The following is a 21,932-nucleotide window of genomic DNA, read 5'->3' on the forward strand; positions in this document are numbered from 1 at the left end:
ATGGGGTGAGAATGACGTCCCATCACTCCGCTGTGCACGGCATTCCGTAATCTGAATCAGTCAATAATGTGAGCACTGAATTACAACATAATTCTGCTGGGGAAGGGGAGCAGGAAGGAAGCAGCCAGTGGATTAGACGCAGAGGAGCAAGCCTGACACTAGGAATTAAACGAATGCCTCCAGGTGAAAAACCAAGTACAAGCGACAGAGCCTGTTACTGGAAGAGACGGTAATGGTAACAGAAAGAGCTTGCTCTGGGGTAGGAAGCTGGGGAGTGAGGTCAAGGTGGTGTTATTTTTTATTCAGAAAAACAAACCTGCAGATCTATTTGACTGTATAAACTACGTGTAACTTTTAAGAAACAGAAACACAAAACATGAAATCTAGCACAGTGCCTGGCTCATAAAAATTCACGAAAGTTAACTGCTTTATTATCATGACAAGGCAGATGACAGGTTTTCACTTCACCAGTACATTCATGCTGGGGATAACAATGTTTCCTACTTCAGATGCTACTTGATCTTTTAAAAACATTACTTACTATGCTTGGGATATTTGGGCATGCTTAATAAAATAAAAAAATTACAAAACATTCCAATTTTTTTTTTTACTAAGCAAAGTATCTAATTTTATACAATTTACACACAATTTTTAATTTTAGTAACAAAAACAAGGGAATTATTTCACTTCTTGATATTTAACAGTAACAAGACTTTAACTCCCCAAGACATGCACTACAGCCATAAAAGAGATTCTTTCATCGATAGGATGGTCTTGGCACCTTGTATATTATGTTCCCACTTTAAGTCCTATTTGCTAAATTAAAACAGGCAGAGACAATGAACAAGCGATTCATAAGAAAGGAATAAAAACAGCCAATAACACCGATGTATCAATCTCATTTGTCATTAAAGAAATACAAATTAAAAAAATAAGATACCATTTTTCACTTATATTGGCAAAGATTAAATTAAAAAAAGGGCTAATATCTACAGCTGAGTGGGGAGAAGGGAGGTGGGGGTGAAGGGCTGGTCACACACATAACACTAACTGGAAGTGGAAACTACAGGGTCTTTTGGGAGCAATCTGGCAATACTTATCAAAGCTCTAAGAACACTCCAGCCTTGTGAACCACTTCTAGAAGTTTCTAGCGGACGGAGAGAAGCATGTACCTCACAGTGGGGTTACAAGGACAGTCACTGCGCCACTGCGGACGGTAAGAACTGCAGACAATCACAATGCCCAACCGGGGAGAGGAGCCCCTGAGCCGGGGCGCACCTCACTCAGGCCATGGGCCGTGGGATGGATGCTCCCCCTGAGGCCCTGCCCCCGACCGCACCTCAGCCTCTTCCCGACCCAGAGTCCACTTCCCACACAGGCGGATACTGTCGGAGAACAGCTTTCTCAGGGATCCGAGTCAACAGGACCTGAGGGGAAATGCGGGGATTCGGGAAGTCCTCTCACCGACAGGAAGATGTGAGGAGAAATGGCCTTTGCTGCCTGTTAGAAACAACTGCAGGGGGGCGCCTGGGTGGCACAGCGGTTAAGCGTCTGCCTTCGGCTCAGGGCGTGATCCCGGCGTTATGGGATCGAGCCCCACATCAGGCTCCTCCGCTATGAGCCTGCTTCTTCCCCTCCCACTCCCCCTGCTTGTGTTCCCTCTCTTGCTGGCTGTCTCTATCCTGTCGAATAAATAAATAAAATCTTTAAAAAAAAAAAAAAAAGAAAAGAAACAACTGCAGGAACACGAAGCTGGAGCTACAAGAACAACTCTTACAACGAGGGAGAGAAGCCAAAGGCAAAACCAGTAAACTGAGGCTCAGGCAAACCATGTGTCCTCAAGGGCACCTGTGCAGTGTGTGTGGAGGTCAGATGAGAAACGCACCTGCCTACTGAGGTTCACTACAGTTGGACATCGTTACCTCAGGTCAAAAGCATCCTAACCGGTATTAACCAGTTACATGTATAACCAATACCTAACTGGTATTGACAGTACAAGCCTCCAGCGCCTGTCAGTTATGCCACAAACGCACGACGATGACCAGATGTGCAGTTAAAACAATAAAAAGATTACACAACACTATGTTTCCATTTAAAAAAAAGCATACTAATATGGATTCACTTGTCTAGAAGGTCTAGAAAGATACTTCAGGTTTTAGGAATCACCATCGCTGAAAGGTAAGAATTTAAATGTTTCCTCTTTGCGTATCTGTCTTTTCTATTCTTTTCTACAACAGCACTTATCACTTTAGGATTCGGCTACCTTTCCTACTGTGTGTGTCAATCCAATGCAACTGGGGGGAAAAGAAGAGGGAAACACATATTCTAGTGAGCTATCCTCAACTGACAGCCTGCTGTTTCTAATAGGAAAAGTTGGGTTTTTTTTTAAAAACTGGTTTTTGAAATAAAATTTGATACTATCAGGCATTTATTTTTTTTAGTGAATACAGAGGATTACAAACAGATTTCATTTTCCTTTGTTACTCGGGGAATCCTATCATGACTTTGTACCATTTCGTATTGGAATTTCTTCTGTGAAGCAAAAACAGTCCCAAAATGAAGGATCCTCAGGGGTCATAGGAACGGCAGATGATATTAAATCGTTAAAGGTGAGAATAGTGAACTGCCTCTGAGTTGGTTTAGAATCATCTTGAGATGGAACCTGAAAGGGGAAAGAATAGATTACCTCATTGTTTTACTGCATGCTCTTCTTACGGTCAATCTCATGATCAGGAAAAGAGTAAGACCAAACTTTACAGGTCAGTAATATTAAGTTATAAAACAAAGCAGAATTTCTAGATAATTGTAATTATTCCTTATGTTAGTGCTGCCAACATAACAAGTTAGGAAAAGTTAACAAATAACCTGACTCTTGAACTTTTTTGGTACATAACCCATGGTATTTGTTTCAAATGTAGATTTCTGAGCCACACATCCAAAAATCCTGATAGATGAGTTAAAAGGATCCCCAAAATATGTCACTTTTAATAAGCGGCTAGGTTTTTCTGATGAGGAGGGCCACAATGCAGACTTCTGAGAACTGTCTGCAGGGTCGCTCTGGTAGTTCCCAGCACCCCACAAGGGACGCGGCACCTGTCCAGGAAACGACCCATTCAACACTGAATGCGAACACGGTACCATGTCCTCAGGTAGAGCCCCCGTCAAAACCCAGCCCCGTGGGGACCTTCTCCACCATCACATCTACTCTGGGAGCACAGCACATGGATTTCATCATGTGCTTTAACAGGCCCACTACGACTTTACGTGATTTACGTCTCACAACTATACTGATGGGGCTGGTATCTCAACTTTACAGATGGGGAAATCGAGGCTCAGGAAGATCCAGGACTCTGTGCCAGCTCACCCCACAGGTTAACATGGCAGACTGGGGACTGGGAGCCAGGTCTCCCGGACAGCATGCTCGCCCTCGAGGGACAGAGTGCGTACAGTGCTCTGCAGCATGAAGCCGAGACGTCCCCGGAGGACAGGCAGCCCGGGCCAGAACAGCTTCAGGTGACGGCGCATCTTAACAAGTCGACCCCTTGTAACGAAGCACAAAGACTTTAAATCCTCTGCAAATGGATCAAAAGCAGGGTCTGTGTACAGAGCAACTGTCTGGGTATGCGGGTCGCGCTGTGGTGCCTCACACGGGTTCCCAAAAAACAGGGGCATGCATACAGCTCCGATCCTTCTAGCACTACCAGGATTCCTGAAGGTATTCCTTCCCAGAATCATAGCTGTGTCTACGGAGGCTGAAGGCCCCTACCCGAAGGGTGTTTCTGTTTCATTTCTTCACGGAACAATTCAGAGCAGCAGAAAGCAAACACAGACTGAGACAGGAAGAACAGAGACTAGCGTTCTGCCCAACGTGACACATGTCCCCCCGCCCCCGTGTGTGAGCCTGTAACTGTGGGAATAATTCAAGAGATTGCTGTGAGAGGGGGAGCGGGTTCAACCTGCCCGACAATGCCATCACTCAACACCCTTCAGCTGGCACCTTTATACTCCCGCAGCCCCAGGTCACCGGGAAATAAACCACTGAGAAGGGGACTAAGACAGTGCTTATCTTGAGCTCCTACTGAAATACAAGTACTAGGACAATACTACCAAAATTTCTTCTTTGTAATATTCGTGAATATGAAGAAACAGGTAACATGCTTTTCAAAGATTTCTGTGAAATCTCAGATGATCTTAAGGATATGATCATGAAAAACACTTTTAAATCTATAATCTTAAACATCTCTAACCTGATAGAAACCAAATGATTGTTTCCATCAATAAAGAACAAAATCCACATTGGTTGATGCTTTTTAGAAAAAAGAAAGAGAAATCTTAAAATCTTACACCCTGATGTCTAGATCCATCCGGTTTCCTAAGAGCCACGGCAACAAAATGGTGCTCGTCTATTTTGCTTTCCTGAAAAATAAAGGTAGTGAATAACATCACTAAATGCGCAAACTCAGATGCACGTCTGTGTTTCCCAACCTCCCTTCCCTCCTCTCTGCATACACACACACACACATGTATCCCCCACCTCCCCTGACCCATTTAAGACGTCGCCTCGACCGTGGCCCCTGACTGGTGACTACTTCAGTGCGTACTTCCTACTCGGGACATTCTCTCACGTGGCCACACGAGTTAGCAGCTTCAGTACATTTACCCTGAGAGAAGAGCTGACTCTGCTGCCCGTGTGCCAGCGTTTGCGACTGAATCCACTCATGTCCCTTACGGCGTTCCCACTTCTAGCATCAGGGCCCTTCGGGGTCAGAGCCTGCTTCCCGTTGTCCTGTCTTGCTAGCATTCGTGTCTTTTACGACACTATTTTAAGATACAGGTCCCATTACTGTCCCTCCTTTATTAATAGAACATTGCTCATTTTTTGTTGGTCTGATTACACATTTTCAATGGGAAGACCACCTAGGCGGAGTATCCTATCTGACGGCACCTCAAGATAGGCCTCGGCGGTCAGTGGTGTTTACTCTGGATGTACCTCGAGTGCACACGTACAAAACTCAGACCGCGACCCTGGTCTGTAAGCATTTCATGAACTACGGAGTACAGCCCATGGAAACTCCGTGAAGACTCATAGGTAAGCCTGAAAGAACACACAGTTTTCTGTCTTCCGCTGGGTCCGAAACAATGGGGATGGGGCTGAGAATAGGAGATACTGAGGCAGTTACCTCAATATCTTTACAAACTATTAAAAACTATTAAAACCACCCAAACTATTAAGGTTTCCAATGAAAAGCCACCCTACCAAGGCATTCCTCCATAAGATACCAATTTGAAATAGGAAACTACAATCAGAAATAGTATCCTCTTCGTATGTTCACACCTTAAGGTACCCAAATTAGCAAAAAAAATAAATGAGACTCAGTAAGGACAGGTTTGTTTAAAAGAAGAAAAAACATAAGCAGCAAAGTGTCAGAAGACTTACGGGGTCAAAGGTATTTCCCTCTAACTAAAGCAAGCGCACGGTATCTGCTACGATAGGCAACGGCTCTTCTTGACACACGGCCTTCCGTTCTTCACCGAACACACTGACCGCGCGCACGTCATCCTGCAGACACGTTTCGGCCGTAACCACCTTTACAACTGCACTTAGATGGTGAGTTCTGTGGTGTCTGCATCTAAGGGGAGCTTCAGAAGGAACGGTGGGCGACCGCCAGTCTGCATTCCGCCCGTCCGCCGACACAGCAGGATGCCCTGCTCAACTACCCACACGTCTCGCTAGAAGCCACGACTCAGTGACACGGATTTCAGAAGGAAGCTTCCTCCTAGCTACTCAGACCTCACCAGCACCATGCAAATATGAAATATGACACAGCAAAGATAAAGAAACCACCTTACAATGAACGACTGACTCAGTTACAACACATGCATACTCAAAGGATAACTGGAACGTTGCCGTTAAGGCCTGTCAAGGATAACACATGTAATAAATGTTAGTTCAACCAAAAATTGAAGCAAGCAACTTCGCTACCTACTCAAACAAGTTCACTCGGTGAATTTAAGATTTAACTTCCAAGACTTTCTAAATTTTCAAGACTTTCCTTCCTAAGCTTATAAATTTTATCCATAAAATGACTGTGAATACCAGAACCTCCCTATAATCTCCAACATGCCAAAGGGGAACAAGAACATTTTATCTTTTTTGGAGATAGTTTAGTATTAGATTAAAAAGATTAATCTGCTTCAGTGAGAGCGCTTGTTATTTTCTTAGTTACGCAGCCCATCTTAAACACAAAAACAAAAGTTTAAGCTGTAACTTAAAACAGTCAAATTTTACAATTTTTTTCCCAATGACAAAGCTGAAAATGTATCTGTCCTAAATATTAACATTTCTACTCTTCAAGCACTTTCCTTTCAGTGCAAATAATTTCTATTTCAACCATTTAATTTGGAACCTTTTGGTGGTGACCTTTCTAAACAGCAACTGGTTATGGAATCTGAGAGCCTTTAAAAGGACATCCCTCTTGACCTAACATTTCATTTTTCTACAGCATTATCTTTCCAGGGTGAAATACAATATTCAGTTTAGGAGAAAGCCCTTTGCATTTGTTACAATAAATAATGGATTCTTGAGTATGTCCAAGCTAGCATTTCGGTCTATAATAAACGGAGCCGGGTCATACATAAAGGAAAAAGTAAAAAATAAAAAATGTCTGTGTTTTTCAGTCCTGAATTCTAGCTATTTCTGAGGTCTGGTTACATTAATCACTCTAATAGCCTATAATACTGTATTTTTGCCTTAAATGAGTTTGGTTTGGGTTTCTCTCTCTAGCAACCAAGAAATGCTAGTGAGAGAGACCAAAATCTTTAACCCAGCCAATTGTGGGCGCGTGATCGTAGCTGTCAAGCTGGACTCTCTCTAACCCCTCATCATGGACACAGTGGCTGCCCTGGGCTGTTCATGCAAGAAAAGCTCTTTATTCCACGGTTGCTTTCCCTTCCCATTTTACGAAACTCACTGTGACTTCCCTTTCAAGTGTCGGCCTAAATGCACTCACAGTATCCCTGACCCCCTTCAGAGCACCAACAGCAGATTCCAGACCCCCAAACTCACCCCCCAGACATGCACGCAATACGGAGATTCTTACAGTTAGAGTAAGTGTGATAAATTTCTTACTTCAAATGCCCATTCTTTTTCTTCTTCTCCATCCAGGAACAAACGTGTTTCCTTATACACTTGGCCGATATCCAGATTTAATGGGGATATATCGAATTCAAGCCGTTGCAATTCAAAGCCTAGTCCAACACCAATGGCTTTTATGAAGCTTTCTTTCAGTGCCTAAAATACAAAGGTATTTTCTAGTAGAGCATTCAGCAGGCAAAACTCTTCATAAACTCTACAGGCCCAACGCAACTGGAGTTTTAACTCTATGCTCCATTACAGTTACAAATTATTACTATTTTGGGGGCGGATGGATGGGTCAGTTGGTTGAGCATCTGCCTTCGGCTCAGGTCATGATCCTGGAGTCCCGGGATCAGCGGGGAGTCTGCTTCTCATTCTCCCCCTGCCACTCCCCCGATCACGTTCTCTTTCTCACTCGCACTCTCTCAAATAAATAAATAAATAAAATCTTAACCCCTGGTGCCTCCGTTCTGTCACGAGTAACATGAGATACTAACAGTACCTTCCTCACAGCACTGTCATGATAATTAAATTAACCAATGTATGACAAGCATGTCTCCTGGCATGTAGTAAATATTATGTTAGTTTGTTAATAAGGCCTCGTGTATGAGTTCCTTTGAAAACAAAAACATTAGTATTACTTATAAACAGGGAGAAATAGGTCTTGTTTTAGCTTTAGAGCAAGTACCTTCTGCACACTGAATACACATTAATTTTCTTAAATGTCATTATGATATAACAATGATACATAAAAATCATGAAGTTCCCAAGTAATCACCCATTTACTTCAAACACTCTAGGAACTACTGGGTAACCAAAGGAATTTTGCTGTTTTTAGTGAAGCTAAGGAATCAACATAGGCTTTTACTCTCAAAATTAGAAAGAAATTATACCCAATTCCTGTAAAACATGTCCAGTTGAGTCCATTCATCCTTAAAGCTTCTGATTGTTTCCCATTCTTTGTTGGTAAACTTTCTTTTCATAATATGAAAGAATTCTGGAATTGAACCACGACCTGCCAATTGAGGAAATACAGAATTAAAAATAGCTGTTCTGGGGCACCTGGGTGGCGCAGTTGTTAAGCATCTGCCTTCGGCTCAGGGCGTGATCCCAGCGTTATGGGATCGAGCCCCACATCAGGCTCCTCCGCTATGAGCCTGCTTCTTCCTCTCCCACTCCCCGTGCTTGTGTTCCCTCTCTCGCTGGCTGTCTCTCTCTCTGCCAAATAAATAAATAAAATCTTAAAAAAAAAAAACAAACAGCTGTTCTATTACCAAAACTGTTAAAGAGTACAGAGAAAAAGCTACAGGCCAACCTTATTTTTGAATATAATCACAATAATCCTAAACAAAATGTCAGCAAATCAAAGCTGGGAATTAAAATAACACTCAGTGACTGGCAGGGGTTAGTCCAGAAACAGCAGCATGTTTAATAGGATAGTGAAATTCTGTGGATTATTGAACAATTAAGGGAAAAAAACCACATATGGTTATATCAATAGATGCCTTCCGAAAATCTGATAAAATTTAGCAGCCAAATGTGGTATAAATTCTAAGTAACTAGAAGGAAATTTTCTATATGTGGTAGAGTATCAGAAATCCACAACAAACACTCTTAAAATAGATACTCTCTGGGGTTTACATTTTCTTTGCTACAGAACAGAAAAAAAAAGAGCAAATTCTTTATTATAAATTTTTGAGAACCGGAAGAAAGTTAAGGATCGTTCTTTTGTTTTTATTCTAAGTTACCACTTTGACTACAAAAGTAACATATTTTATTTCCTTCAAAATAATGATTTCTCCACATGTTCTCTAATCTGACATCTCCAAATAAAAACAGATCTTAATTTCTGTCTTTTCGGGGATGCCCCTGTGACATAAGCTCATTTTGAGAAAACTGAGACCCGCCCCTAGCATCTGCTCCACCACGCATTACAGAGCATTCTAAGCAGAAGAAACAAATAGAAGAACTCAAAGAATCTGATTCTCAGAATTGAGAGCTAAGATGCAAATTAAAAATACAAGATATGCCTCTCATATTATATTTTTCCAAAATATAACTATGTTGTTTGTCTATCTTTACCACTAAGAAAGACGTTTCTACTGTCACTCCTTTATTTACCGTACAAATATGGAGATTATGTATAAACATTACACAAACATGTATAGAACTAATGGTTACAAATGATCAGTCCTGGTCCCTGGCCTCACACACCGACAGCCCAGCTGGCCCAAGGGAGACGAAGCACATTTACTATATGAATAAATGAACTTAACCATCATTTGGTTACTTGCTAATGGTCTATTGTCCTATGTCCTTCATTCATGACTACATTATTTCGCAGAAATACTGTCTTCTGTTTAAAGCAGTCCCTCTGCAGATTGTGTTAACTACTCTAACTCCAATTCCCATTTCCAAAATACCCTGCCCTAAAATCTGACATGCCCACCTGGCTCACTACCACTCTTGAACTGACAGCCGCCACCATACTCTCTGTGGGCATCAGAAGCTTGTCTGGGAAAAAAGATGTTAAATCCCCCGACCTGATTTATTGTCATCTTATCACTAACTCACCCCAAGAGGATTCAACAATTAGGGCTCCTCTGATGATCACTCACTCTGAGAACACCCAAGTGCTAGATGCCAGGGATATGATGATGAGCAGACCGGGTCCTACAGTAACCAACTACCACTCCCACAGTTCTGTCGAGGGCAGAACACATTACACGTGCACACAACGGTTTATGATTCCCCTGCCATTCCCACTTCAACACAGTCAGGAGTCTCCTCTTGTTTAGCCAGGAAATATTTCTGATGACCCTACCATGAGTGCTATGTGGTCCTTTACAGATCAAGACAAACACGCTCGTATTTTCAAGTTCATCAGACTCATTTAATTCATCTATCTACTCCTCGGCACTCTATTCTTCTCAAGAATACATTTCAACGCATTTTATAAATTCAACTAATATTTACTGTTTGTATCTATTCATATTGTTAAAAGACTATCATTTCCTAAAAGTAGCCCAGCAAAGCTATAAAGACATAAATCATCAACTGATTCCTCTTCAATAGGTCCTGGCACAGAACAGTAACAGTGGGGAAAAGCTACCTTGGATTTGGAAGACGGCATTGCATATTTTGAGTAGAACTGTAGTTTTAATGGAACGCTACTCCAAAAGCCGTATTTAAAATATATGCCTGTTGTCATCTATAGCGTCATTTTGTGTGTTGGTTTCTTCATAACCTTCAAAAAGCCCTCTGATTTTTTAACTAAATAAGATGGGGCAATCAAGAAAAAAAAATTTAAATATGCATGCTAATAAAAAACGAACTGATTAACATAAAAAGCAATCTAGCACAATCACTGAAAGCAATCACAAACTGATTATGTACAGCTAAAAAAGTATCCAATATGAGTGTGTTTTCATATACTTTTGAGAGCATTTTATCCATTCCACAAAATAAGAGATTTGATAGCAACAGAAAAGAGGATTTTGTAAATATTCAGCCAAAGCACAACAGCGCCACGGTGTGGCACTATGGTGGAAACACATAGTTGGTGAAGAGTCTGCTGGGTACAGTGTATCTAAGAAACTGGAATTTACAGGGAAAAAAAATACCAGTAGGAAATACTGGAACAACATATCTGTCCCTCAAACTACCTTTTTTTTTTTTTTTTAAGATTTTATTTATTTATTTGACATAGAGGAGAGATAGCCAGCAAGAGGGGGAACACAAACAGGGGGAGTGGGAGAGGAAGAAGCAGGCTCCCAGCAGAGGAGCCTGATGTGGGGCTCGATCCCAGGATGGTGGGATCACGCCCTGAGCCGAAGGCAGACGCTTAACGACTGAGCCACCCAGGAGCCCCTGTCCCTCAAACTAACTGAAGGCAGCACAATGATCAGCCATATAATCTGGAAAATCCTCCTAATACACAGTCTTTGATTTAATCATCCTACTGGAAGTTTAAGAACTTACATATATAGAGAGATGATTCAGAAACTTCTGTTCTAGACTAACCAAGTTTACAGAAACCAGACCCCTCTCTTGTAGCTTAAACTAGGAAAAGCAGTATCAGATATTAACTAAGCGTTCCACAATGAACTTCATTAAACATACAGTATTAACCGACCATGAAATAATTTACAGTGAGTGCCCCCAGCTGCTGCTGCAAGCCTATGAACAAAATCCTCCTGGTGCCAGAACCCCAAAGCCCGGGGCGCCTGGGTGGCGCAGTCGTTAAGCATCTGCCTTTGGCTCAGGGCGTGATCCCGGCGTTCTGGGATCGAGTCCCACATCAGGCTCCTCTGCTGGGAGCCTGCTTCTTCCTCTCCCACTCCCCCTGCTTGTGTTCCCTCTCTCGCTGGCAGTCTCTCTCTCTCCCTCTCTCTCTGTCAAATAAATAAATAAAATCTTAAAAAAGAAAAAAAAAGAACCACAAAGCCCACCTACATCAATGGCCCCCAAACAAGGTCACCAATGGGTATCTAGACCAGCACCTCAGGTGAAGCTCACCTTTCTTCCTTAAAGAAAAGGGATCCTTAGGGGGGAACAATGTCCAACCATGTGCTTCAGAATGACAACGCTTAGCTTCTGACAGTAAGTCATAGTAGAAATTCCAAGTATCATTTCCTAAATACTGGATTACATATATTCTTGCTTCCGTGGGAGGGGACAGATTTCTAAAATTTCAATTAGTATGTACACAATAATGTATGATTTACCAGCAAACCCAGAATAAAGCAAAACTGTACGAGCGACTCCTACTGGGTTTCACAAGCCAGTGTGCAAGGCCTCTCTCAGCTTACGGACAACGGCGCTCTGGAGGCCCTCCACAGACGTGTCACAGAGACGCACGGGACCCAAATGCAGCAGCCTGGGCTGGAAGCCCCCCACGTTGGCAGACCTGAACTCTGGCTGCTCTCCGTGTTTCTATAAATCCTCATTTGTCAACACACACGTGTCAACACATGGGCAGGAAACAGGCCTACAGAGCGAGGACAGGATTCCCTGGTTGCAAATGCACTATCCTTCAAGACAAGGGAAAGATGCTGAAGGCAGGGGCAAGGGGCAGGAGGGTGGGGCCACCCCAGGGACCAGCAGAGAGCGTGCAGAGACCCCGAGGACTATTCCAAGACCTCGAAACCTTAGGTCATTTGCCTTGCTGGGCTTCAAACTGGCTTACGGCCCATGCCTCCCTTTTCTCTTCCAACATCTCCCTTTTGAAATGGGAATGTATATCCTATGCCTGTTCCAACAACGAGTCACAAGAGGAGATGGTTTATTTTCTAGTTTAACTGGTTCACTGAAGAAAGGAATTCTGCCCCACCAGGGAACATACCCACTCACCTCTACCTGAGTGAGATCACTCAAATGATTAAGAACTTTCTGAGTTGACGATGTTCAGAAGAGATTTTGAAGTTAGAGTTAATGCTGGAATAGGCTAAGACCTGGAGAGGCTGGGATGGGATTTTGTATGTGGGAAGGACAGAAACTGGGGAAGGGGGAAGGCAGAGGATGGACTGTACTGGGTTGAACAGTGTCTCCCAAAATTCATGCCCACCCAGAATCTAGGAATGTAACCTTGTGTGTACAGTCTGCAAACGTAATCAAGTCAAGATGAGGTCACACTGGATTAGAGTAGGCCCCACAGGCAATGACTGGCGTCTCTACCGGGCAAACACTAAGACACAGAGAGAGAGAATACAGGAGAAAAGGCCACGTGAAGACGAAGGGAAAACCAAAGCGATATAGCTCAAGCCAGGGACTGCCAGGGGACCAGGAGGCGGCGACGAAGGACTCTTCCCGCGAATAAGAGAGGGAGCGTGACCCTGTCCACGCGCTGACTGACCTGTAGCCTTTGGAACGTAAGTCCTGTCGCTGGAAGACACAGGAGTTTGCAGGACTCCGCCAGGAGCCCTGGGAACTGAGAGGCGTACAGGCCGTACACGTGCGACGCGCTCCTGCACGCCAGGCAGCTTCGGCGCAATGCCGGGAGCCCGCTGTCCACATCCGGCCACCACCTGCTCTTTACTGCCACTCACATAACACATCTGTGGGGCTTCTGAAGCTTGAGAAGGGGACAAAGTCGGGGAGACCAAGGAACACACACGGGACGTGCCCGCAACCATTCAGTGCGCGGCGGACAGATGCCCCGACCTCGCTGCGGGCGCTCCTACAGCTGTGTGTGGGCTCTGTCGTGACCCTGTCCCTTCACCAAGTGAGTCCACAGCGCCTTCCCATTGACACTTCCAAGCATTTTATATATTAACAATATTAACCTCTGTCCACCAAGTTTGTGAGAGAGAAGACTGAATACGAAATCAATCCCATCTGCTGACCTCGCGGTTCCTTCTTCCCTTTGTGAGCTCAGCAGGAATCCTTCCTCCAGACACTTCCCTGTGCTCTAGGAACTGGGAGGAAAACATAACTAGTTTTGCTGTGCAGTGTAAGATGGGATCTAATGGCTTTCTCATGAGTTCAATCATTAAAAAACGGGATGTGTTACCATCTCTTTGTTGGCTCTGTAAATTACATCGAATACAGCGTTTCCCTAACGCCTGCCACTCACCTGAGAAACTGCTGAAATACAGTATCCTGGCCATACGCTCAGAAATTCTGTTCCAGCAGGTCTGGGGTGGTTTCAAGGAGTCCCCATTTTTAAGAAGCATCCTGGCTGGTTTTAGCATCCCAACCCCTGTTAGAACCACCATTCTATACATATAACAATAGCAACTAGCCCAGCGACCTTAGCGCTAACATTTACTAGGTACTTTCTACCTCCAGACACTTTCCAGGTTTATGCCTTAATCTACCCAGCACTGGCGGTAGTAGAATTGTTTAGCCTTTAGGATGTAAAACATAATACACATACAAATTCTAGAGGAATGAAAGATTTAAATGTAAAAATGAAATTGCAATTTTAGAACAAAATCTAGTAGACTCTACTTTATGGGTAGAGTAAATCTTTTATCAATTATTTTTTCCAAACAAGATAGAATTCAGAATTTATCAAGAAAAAGATAGATGTATTTAATAAAATAAAATTCATATGGCCAAAAATATAACTGAATTTAAAAGATAAATATATAATAAAACGGGAAAAATCCAACAAATGTGGTCAATAAACTGTTAATATCCATAATATATAAAGATACTTTATACAATGATTAGAAAGTACCAGTAAGTGGTTTATACAAAAAAACAAATTCAAATCGTCAATAAGCTATTATTACTCTTGTGAGTAATGTACCATTTAATAAATGATCTTTATCCGCTGAACTACTCTATGTAAATGCTGGGCTCTCTTAGCGCTCTTAGCTGTCTGTTCTGGTGATGCCATGCTTCTGTTTCCAATGCCAACATAGTTAGAGAGAACGGTAAAGCCAGTCCCTCTCACTATATTTTTTATACTCTTAAAACATCAGTTCCTCCATAAAGACTTTAAATTCATTTAACCCAGTTCCACAGAATTTTTCATATATTTTTATACTTGCAAATCCTTAAACAGGTATCCATAAAATCTAGTACTGAGAGGCCATATATTACAGAGTGCGGTGGCTACATATGTGGGTTTTCTATCATGGGTACAAATCCATGATCTTCTACTTTTGAGCTGTCACCTTGGGCCAGCGTGTTTTTCTATTTTTTTTTTTTTTTAGATTTATTTATTTATTTGAGAGAGAGGGCGTGAGCACACACAGAAGGAGGAGGGGCAGAGGGAGGGGGAGAGAGACTCTCAAGCAGACTCCACTCCGAGTGCAGAGCCCCATGTGGGGCTGGATCTCAGGGCCTTGAGATCGTGACCAGAGCCAAAACCAAGAGTCGAACGCCTAACCAACTGAGTTACCCAGGTTGTCTTACTCTGCTCTATAAAATAAAAATAGTCCTTACACCCTAGGCTTAAGCAGATGACGGTAACTCACAGGAGTTACAAAGCAGAGACGCTCAGTGAACACTACTTCTACACTGCATACCCCCCTCAAATCCTCTGTGCAGTGAAGACCCGCCGCGTAACCAGGAAGGGGGAAAACAGGGGCGCCTGGGTGGCACAGCGGTTAAAGCGTCTGCCTTCGGCTCAGGGCGTGATCCTGGCGATCTGGGATCGAGCCCCACATCAGGCTCCTCTGCTATGAGCCTGCTTCTTCCTCTCCCACTCCCCCTGCTTGTGTTCCCTCTCTCACTGGCTGTCTCTATCTCTGTCGAATAAATAAAAAAAAAAAAAAAAAAAAAGGAAGGGGGAAAACGCCCTGCCAGTGAAGACCTGGCCTTCCAGGGATGCGTGCAGAGTACAGAAGCAAGTGGGACTTACTTAAGGTACTTGCAGGCTCGACGTCTCCAAGCCTGGAAAGGAAAGATGCTTTAAGCACATCTGCAGAACGCAGGTCTGGGCGAACAGAGACCAGTCTACGTGGAAAGGACAGGGGAACAGACTGTACCAGCAACAAGGGTGAACACCGAACTCGAGAAAAGGGCCAGGTGAAGGAGAGAAGCAGCTGGGTAGACACGTGGATGGGGAGGAGGAAGACCCAAAGGAAGAACTATTTGTAATCAAACCTCACCTATGAGAACAGTTCATATTCCAACTGGAGTCTCAGATGAATAACATTTTCCACTGTGGTTGTGTACTCATTTTTTCATTTTTCAACAAATACTTTCAGTAAAACCTAGAACTCCGACCATCTGTACATGCAATAAACAAGCAGCACCTACTCTGTGCTACTCACTCTGCTAAGTACCAGGTCCACTGTGGCCAAGACAGAGAAGCCCTGGTTCCTGACCTCTAGCGCAGGAGCACAGACGGTAATCCAGTAACTAACTTATCATCACAAACGAGAAGGGCCACGAAGGGTCAGAAAGTACAGGAGGTACCAGCTACCTCTCATCCTTTAGGTCTCAGCTACGAGAAAAGAAGAGGGAGAAGAACAGGCAGAAGGAAGGACTCCGAGCAGGAAAATGTCTGCCACACTCGAGGTAATAAAAGATGAGTGTGGACAGCAGACAGTGAGCAAGGAGAGCAGCCAGAAATGTGGAGAGAGAGAGAAACGAGATCAAGACGATAGGGTCATGTTAAGGGGATTGGATTTTGTTAAGAACTAATCCAAGAGTTTTGAAAAAACTGCTGTAGGTATTTTTAAAGACCACTGTCCTCTGTACAGAGAAATGTACTACCCAGGTGGGGACAAAAGTTAAAAGGGGGAACTAATTATAATACTGCAGGGAACAGTATGATGGAAGGAGACCCCCTCTCACTTTACACTTACTGTACTTAAGTCAGCAGCTGCTCTAGAGAGCAGTTCCTTGACAATCATTTCAAAGCTATTAAGTTAGTATAAAATCTCAAAATACCGAGTTATTCTGTCCTGCCAATTAATACCCAGCAACATTTATAATAAAAATGGAAATCTGAAAATGTAAAATCAAGGGAAAAATTTACTTCGGTCTTTTTCCAAATTTAAATCATAATTTTTACACGGTATCTATCTTAACTTGCCTTACTTTGTAAATAGGAGAACAAAATTAATTCATAAGACTATCTTTTTTTATACTTATAACTTTCTTATAACTACAAAAATCTTTAACGCTGTATAAAAATTAGAAAATGAAGGAAAAACCGATTTCCCAACTGGGGGTAGCAAACTATAACGATGACCTACATTCCCCCAGGGGTTAGAAAGGTACTGCACGGGCACCTTCCCCACACCAGGGTTCCCAATGTCTTCTAATCCCTCTTCTCCAGACAGTCACTTACTGAGCGCCAACCATGCACGAGGTACTTTGGTGTAAAGCTCCATAAAGCAGAAAAATCTCCACAACTGTGGGCATCTGGCTAGAAGGAAGAGCCCCCGGAGCCCCCCAGAGCCATGAGCGGTCCCCCACCGACCTGCCGCAGCAGCACTGGGGGAGCCTGGAGGGCAAGGACAAACAGCCGCACCCACCAGAAGGAGAGACCCGAAGTCCCCACAGGACGCTCGCGCGGACAGAAGGTGAATGACAACGCGGAACCGAGTCTTTCAGGGCACCCGCGATGCCCCAAGGCCACTGCACCTCGAGAGCAGACATCTAATGATGCTGTCCGACGCAAGGCACAAAGCTGTACCCTCCGTCACTCGACAACACGCCTCACTTAGGCCGACAGGCAGAGCAATTCAAAGGACCCTCCAGCAAAGGAAAACAGCGTCTACACCGCCCCTCCCTGAGAGATGAAACTGTGTGCACTCATACTTCAGAAATGAGTGACAATCACAACACTGGTGACAAGTGGAAAACAGGTCTTCCCCGTGTGAGGAGACATATCAACAGCTCTCTGGCAATGACGCAACGAATAGTAAAAGGCCTGGACTCTGAGACCAGCAAATAAGGTCAGTCAAAAAGGGGGGGGCTCCAATAAAATATAATTAACGCAAAACTGAGTTTTCAATTTTTGCTGAATTATCCTACCAACGATTAAGAGTTTCAATTAGTAATTCTTGTTTATCCAGGACTGACCATAAGCCAACATTGTCCAAGAAGGAAACTGGTAATAAAATCCGTCTCACAGGCCTAATTTCAAGGCAGGTATGAACCTGACGAGCCAGCCATCACTGCGTAATTGTGCTGACTGTGCTGTAAGGACCTGCGGCTTCTCAGGTAATTTCTGATTTTTGGAATAAGGACAAAAGACAGCTATGAAAGCATATGCACTCGCTGCCATGCTCACCTTTTCCAAAGAAGCTTTTATTTTTTTTAAAGATTTCATTTATTTATTTGAGAGAGAGAGAGAAAACATGAGCAGGGGGAGGGGCACAGGGAGAAGCAGGCTCCCTGAGGAGCAGGGAGCCCGATGCAGAACTCGATCCCAGGACCCTGAGGTCATGACCTGAGCCAAAGGCAGACGCTTCCCCGACTGAGACACCCAGGCGCCCCTCGAATAAGCTTTCTGTGATCCTGCTCGAAATCAGATGCTCTCCAGAGAAAAACACATGTGCATATTCACACAAAATGTTGTAAACGATTTTAGGGGGTTAAAAAAAATGCTTTGACGCTTACCCAGGGATTTTTGGGTCAAGAGTCCCCATTATTACTAGGAGAGCTTCCTGAGGAAAGCTGAGAACAGAGCTCTAATGCACAGGTTTATGAGCAGGTCAGAAAAAAAGAAGTGGTGGGAAAACGCCAGGTAAACACACCGAGGACAAGAGCGAGAAGAGACCCCCAGCCGTACTCTGAAGCCTCGCGGCAGGAGCACAGAGCACAGCTTCATTCACCTGACGAGGCATTCAGGGCACGCTGGTGTCGCTCAGCTAGGTGGGGGCTAAGACCTGGGGCAGCAACCAACCTCTCGGAAGGAGCTCACCGTTCCTGCTCTCCTGGGGCTTCTGCGGACCCCGGGAAAGACAATCAAGTATCCTGACAAGTCATCAGGAGCTGAGAGAGGTTACTGGAATGAAGGAATTTATTTTATGAGAGCCTGTAACTAAAGAACCTAGCTACGACACAGGGTCCACAAAGGCCTCCCTAAGGTAAGACTGAGGTGACCACCAACCAGCATGTAGTTATCCCTGCAGAAAGCGGGGTGGGGTGAAGTTAATGCAAGTCTTCCAGGCTAAGGGCAACACAAGAAAAGGTTCTGCGGTGGAGACAGTGCGGAGATGCGGAAGTCACGCTCTGGAATCAGGAAGATGCTGGTTCTCTCCTTAGCCGGTTCCTTATCTCCTGATAACAATACTAGCGCATTCATTAAGAGGCAGCTGGAATGATCAAATTGGACAATTTTCGTATAGCACTTGGTAAAATGTGCTGGCAGAGAGTAAGCACTCACTAAATGTGAGCGATGATGAAAATTACAGCGTAGTGATGAGAACCTCACTCTAGCAAAATGGCCTCGGCACACTCAAGCCCACAATCAATGTAAACGGTTCCTACAGCCACCAACTATGAATTTCTAAAGCAAAATACAAGCAAGTTAAATATTTTACTACCTGCTCTTCATTTTCGCGAATGTAAATGCGCTGCAAAGAGCTGTACTCAGATACAGCACCAAAGACATGTTATCTCCACCTAAGGACTATAATGTACTTCACCAGTGAGAGTTTAAGTAAAACAATAACTTCCTGATGAATTTTGGAAAATACTTGAGTGAAACAAAGTTCTTTCAATATAATTACTATGTTTTCTGAATAGAATGCTCTTCAAAACTGTTGAGTTCAGTTTGGTTTAACATCTATTTAAGTAAAAGCCTATTTAAAACCTATTTAAAAACTGTTCTTTATAACATTTAACAAGCTTGGAACAGTTTCAAATTTAGTCTTACTTAGCAAGCTGAGGTCTAATCCAAAAAGAAAACCTTGATATTTTCACTTTGCCTCTTGGCAAAGCTTTACATGCACCCCCAGTAACGGAGAATCTTTACTTGACGCAGAAGTCTGTTGATGTTCAAGGAAGAAGGGAAATACACCCTTTTCAGATACATGCTTTCAGATACACCACCACTGAGTGCTGAGCACATTTTCCCTAAGCTTAAGTATCTGCAATACATCTCCTGGCCTGACATTTCTGAACAGGTAAGAACTGAGAAAACCAGCCAGTACTGCAAAACTGCAACATTACCTGGAAAACTGGTCTTCATCACATCAATTCCGACTTGTAGCTCAGGCTCAGCAGCAAGCACCGCATAATCCCCTTGATGAGAGACGTTGAAGTTGAAGTTGGGGTAGGGATTCAAGGAGTCTTTGGCAAGAACTGGTTTTCCCTTTGCAGTTCTTTGCAAACGAATATTATTCCAAGGGATATTCAATTTCTCTGCAACTAATTTCCTTATCATAAGACGACCAGCCTGTTAAGTAAAGAACACCTATGGTATGTATTGATGTCTACTAAAGATTCAGGTACTCTGCCTGTAACATAGAGACTATTTTTGTGGTTTCTAAAATTAATTTCCAAGTGTTTAAAAGTACAGAAGTACTAAACTCGCTGTATTAAGATTTAAGCAAAGCTTAAGAAGGTAGAAGAAAAAGTTAAAGTCCCTCTTCAGGGGCGCCTGGGTGGCACAACGGTTAAGCGTCTGCCTTCGGCTCAGGGCGTGATCCCGGCGTTCCGGGATCGAGCCCCACATCAGGCTCCTCCGCTATGAGCCTGCTTCTTCCTCTCCCACTCCCCCTGCTTGTGTTCCCTCTCTCGCTGGCTGTCTCTATCTCTGTCGAATAAATAAATAAAATCTTTAAAAATAAATAAATAAATAAAGTCCCTCTTCAGCAATTCCCTCCCCTCAACAAACAACCAAAGTTAACAATTCTGCATCCTTCTGGTCTTCTTAGTATGTAAATACCTTTTCATTTAGATATGCTTTTTTTTTCATGTAGATACATATTTGAGATCTTAGTATATGGAGTACTGCACCACGCCTAAGCTTTATAACTTCCAAGTGTTGGGAATTATTTCATGTCTGTACATAGGAGTCTGGTCGGTCCCCTTTTAACTGTAGTATAGTATTTCATAATATCAAGATACTCCCCCTGATGGACTATTCCCTTATTACCGGACTTTCAGGCTGGCTCTAGGTTAGCTATTATAAAAATTTCCCAGTGAACAGCCCTGTTGTACCCCCATCTTTGTGCTTACGTCCAAGTATTCCTAGATCCCATATACCCATCACTCAGCTTCAATGATTAGCAATGCATGACTTGTCTCACATATACCCCTTCCATCGTCCCACTTCCATTAGTTATTAACAAATTACTAAAATCACCAAAACCACAAGGATATGAAATAAAAAAGTCTATAATATTTTATAAAATATCTTTCAAGGATTTTCCCCTTCCATTCTAATATTGACTTTTAAAATCTGCATTACTTTACATTACACAATTTCTTACAAACTACAAAAAAGTTAAAAAGAAATTCACCACTTTGCCTTCAAAACACTATCAATAAGTCCACACACCAAACGAAAAGGTGTTTCTATCCAGGGGCATTTTCGAGAAATGGCGGTCTTGGAAGTGATGATAATCAGAGGCTATTTCAAACTGCATTCTGTAGCAGAGGAATTCTGAAATGCAACTTTCCCTTTGTTGCTTCAAAACGCGTAACTACAATCAATACCTGCATTCAAATGGCGTTCCCCAAGCTACGCAGTCGGGAAGGGAAGCCTGGGGGGCATCCCCCCGCCGGGGCCCGGGCTCTCCAGCACCAGGAGGCTGGCGCAGGCCTCCCCCAGCGACCCCGAGCGCCCTGTCGCTGTGTGCGGGGCCCGGCACGTGCATAGCGCCCTCGGGCAGGTGCCGCGGGGCCGCGCGCGGGGAGCGCGATTTGGGCCTGGCGAGCGCCCGCAGAGACAGTGCCCGCGAGGCGCGCCGCCGGCCCCGGGGGAGGGGCCGCTGCCGCCACCGGCCGCCAGCCCGCCCCGACACACAAAGGGCGCCGGGCCGGACGCGCCGCGGGCCCCGCCTCCGCAGCGGCTGCGGCCCCGGCTCTCCGCACCCCAGACCTGGAGTAGTACCATGGCTGCCTTAGCGTCCCGGGCAAAGACGAACTGGCCAATGCGCTCCTTCTCCTCGGGCTGGATCGACCGCACAGCCAGCAGCCACTCTGCGCGGCTCGGCAGCCAGGTGCCGCACGAAAAGGCCCAGCGCACGCCCTCCATGGCCGGCACCAAGCGAGACCGCTGGGCGGGCGAGACCATGCACCGAGGAAGGACCTCGCCGCCAACCTGGCTCTGATGGCGCGGACGCTGGCGTGGCCCCGCCCCCTTCTTCCCGGCGTCGGGGCGGAGGGGGCGGAGCGGACGGCGACGTGCACGACGCCCCGCCTACCGGGAGCT

General features: G+C 44.3%; 1 protein-coding gene across 2 annotated transcripts; it reads right to left on the reverse strand.

Annotated features, from left to right (window-relative positions):
- Nucleotides 1-400: 400 nt before the first annotated feature.
- AASDHPPT (aminoadipate-semialdehyde dehydrogenase-phosphopantetheinyl transferase) lies at nucleotides 401-21,912 on the reverse strand. 2 transcript variants are annotated; one of them, XM_045797679.2, is made up of 6 exons: nucleotides 21,612-21,912; nucleotides 19,724-19,949; nucleotides 8,029-8,150; nucleotides 7,130-7,291; nucleotides 4,345-4,416; nucleotides 401-2,662 (listed from the first exon to the last, which is right to left on the reverse strand). In XM_045797679.2, exons 1-6 carry the CDS (start codon nucleotides 21,792-21,794, stop codon nucleotides 2,498-2,500), a joined length of 930 nt encoding a protein of 309 aa, XP_045653635.1. In that variant the 5' UTR covers nucleotides 21,795-21,912; the 3' UTR covers nucleotides 401-2,497. The 2 variants fall into 2 exon arrangements, with proteins under 2 accessions (XP_045653635.1, XP_087724613.1); XM_087868487.1 differs by lacking the exon at nucleotides 21,612-21,912 and adding an exon at nucleotides 21,215-21,358.
- Between the last annotated feature and the right edge of the window lie 20 nt (nucleotides 21,913-21,932).

The sequence above is a fragment of the Ursus americanus genome, chromosome 16 (genome assembly GCF_024610735.1).
Source record: "Ursus americanus isolate L20-20 chromosome 16, mUrsAme1.1.p, whole genome shotgun sequence".
Taxonomy (NCBI): Eukaryota; Metazoa; Chordata; class Mammalia; order Carnivora; family Ursidae; genus Ursus; species Ursus americanus.

Coding starts and splice junctions, on each gene's coding strand:
- AASDHPPT (XM_045797679.2), bottom strand. CDS start 21,794: ATGGTCTCGCCCGCCCAGCGGTCTCGCTTGGTGCCGGCCATGGAGGGC. Junction 19,950..21,611: donor GGGACGCTAAGGCAGCCATG/GTACTACTCCAG, acceptor TTTACTTAACAG/GCTGGTCGTCTTATGATAAG. Junction 2,663..4,344: donor ATGGATCTAGACATCAGGGT/GTAAGATTTTAA, acceptor TTCCCCTTTCAG/GTTCCATCTCAAGATGATTC.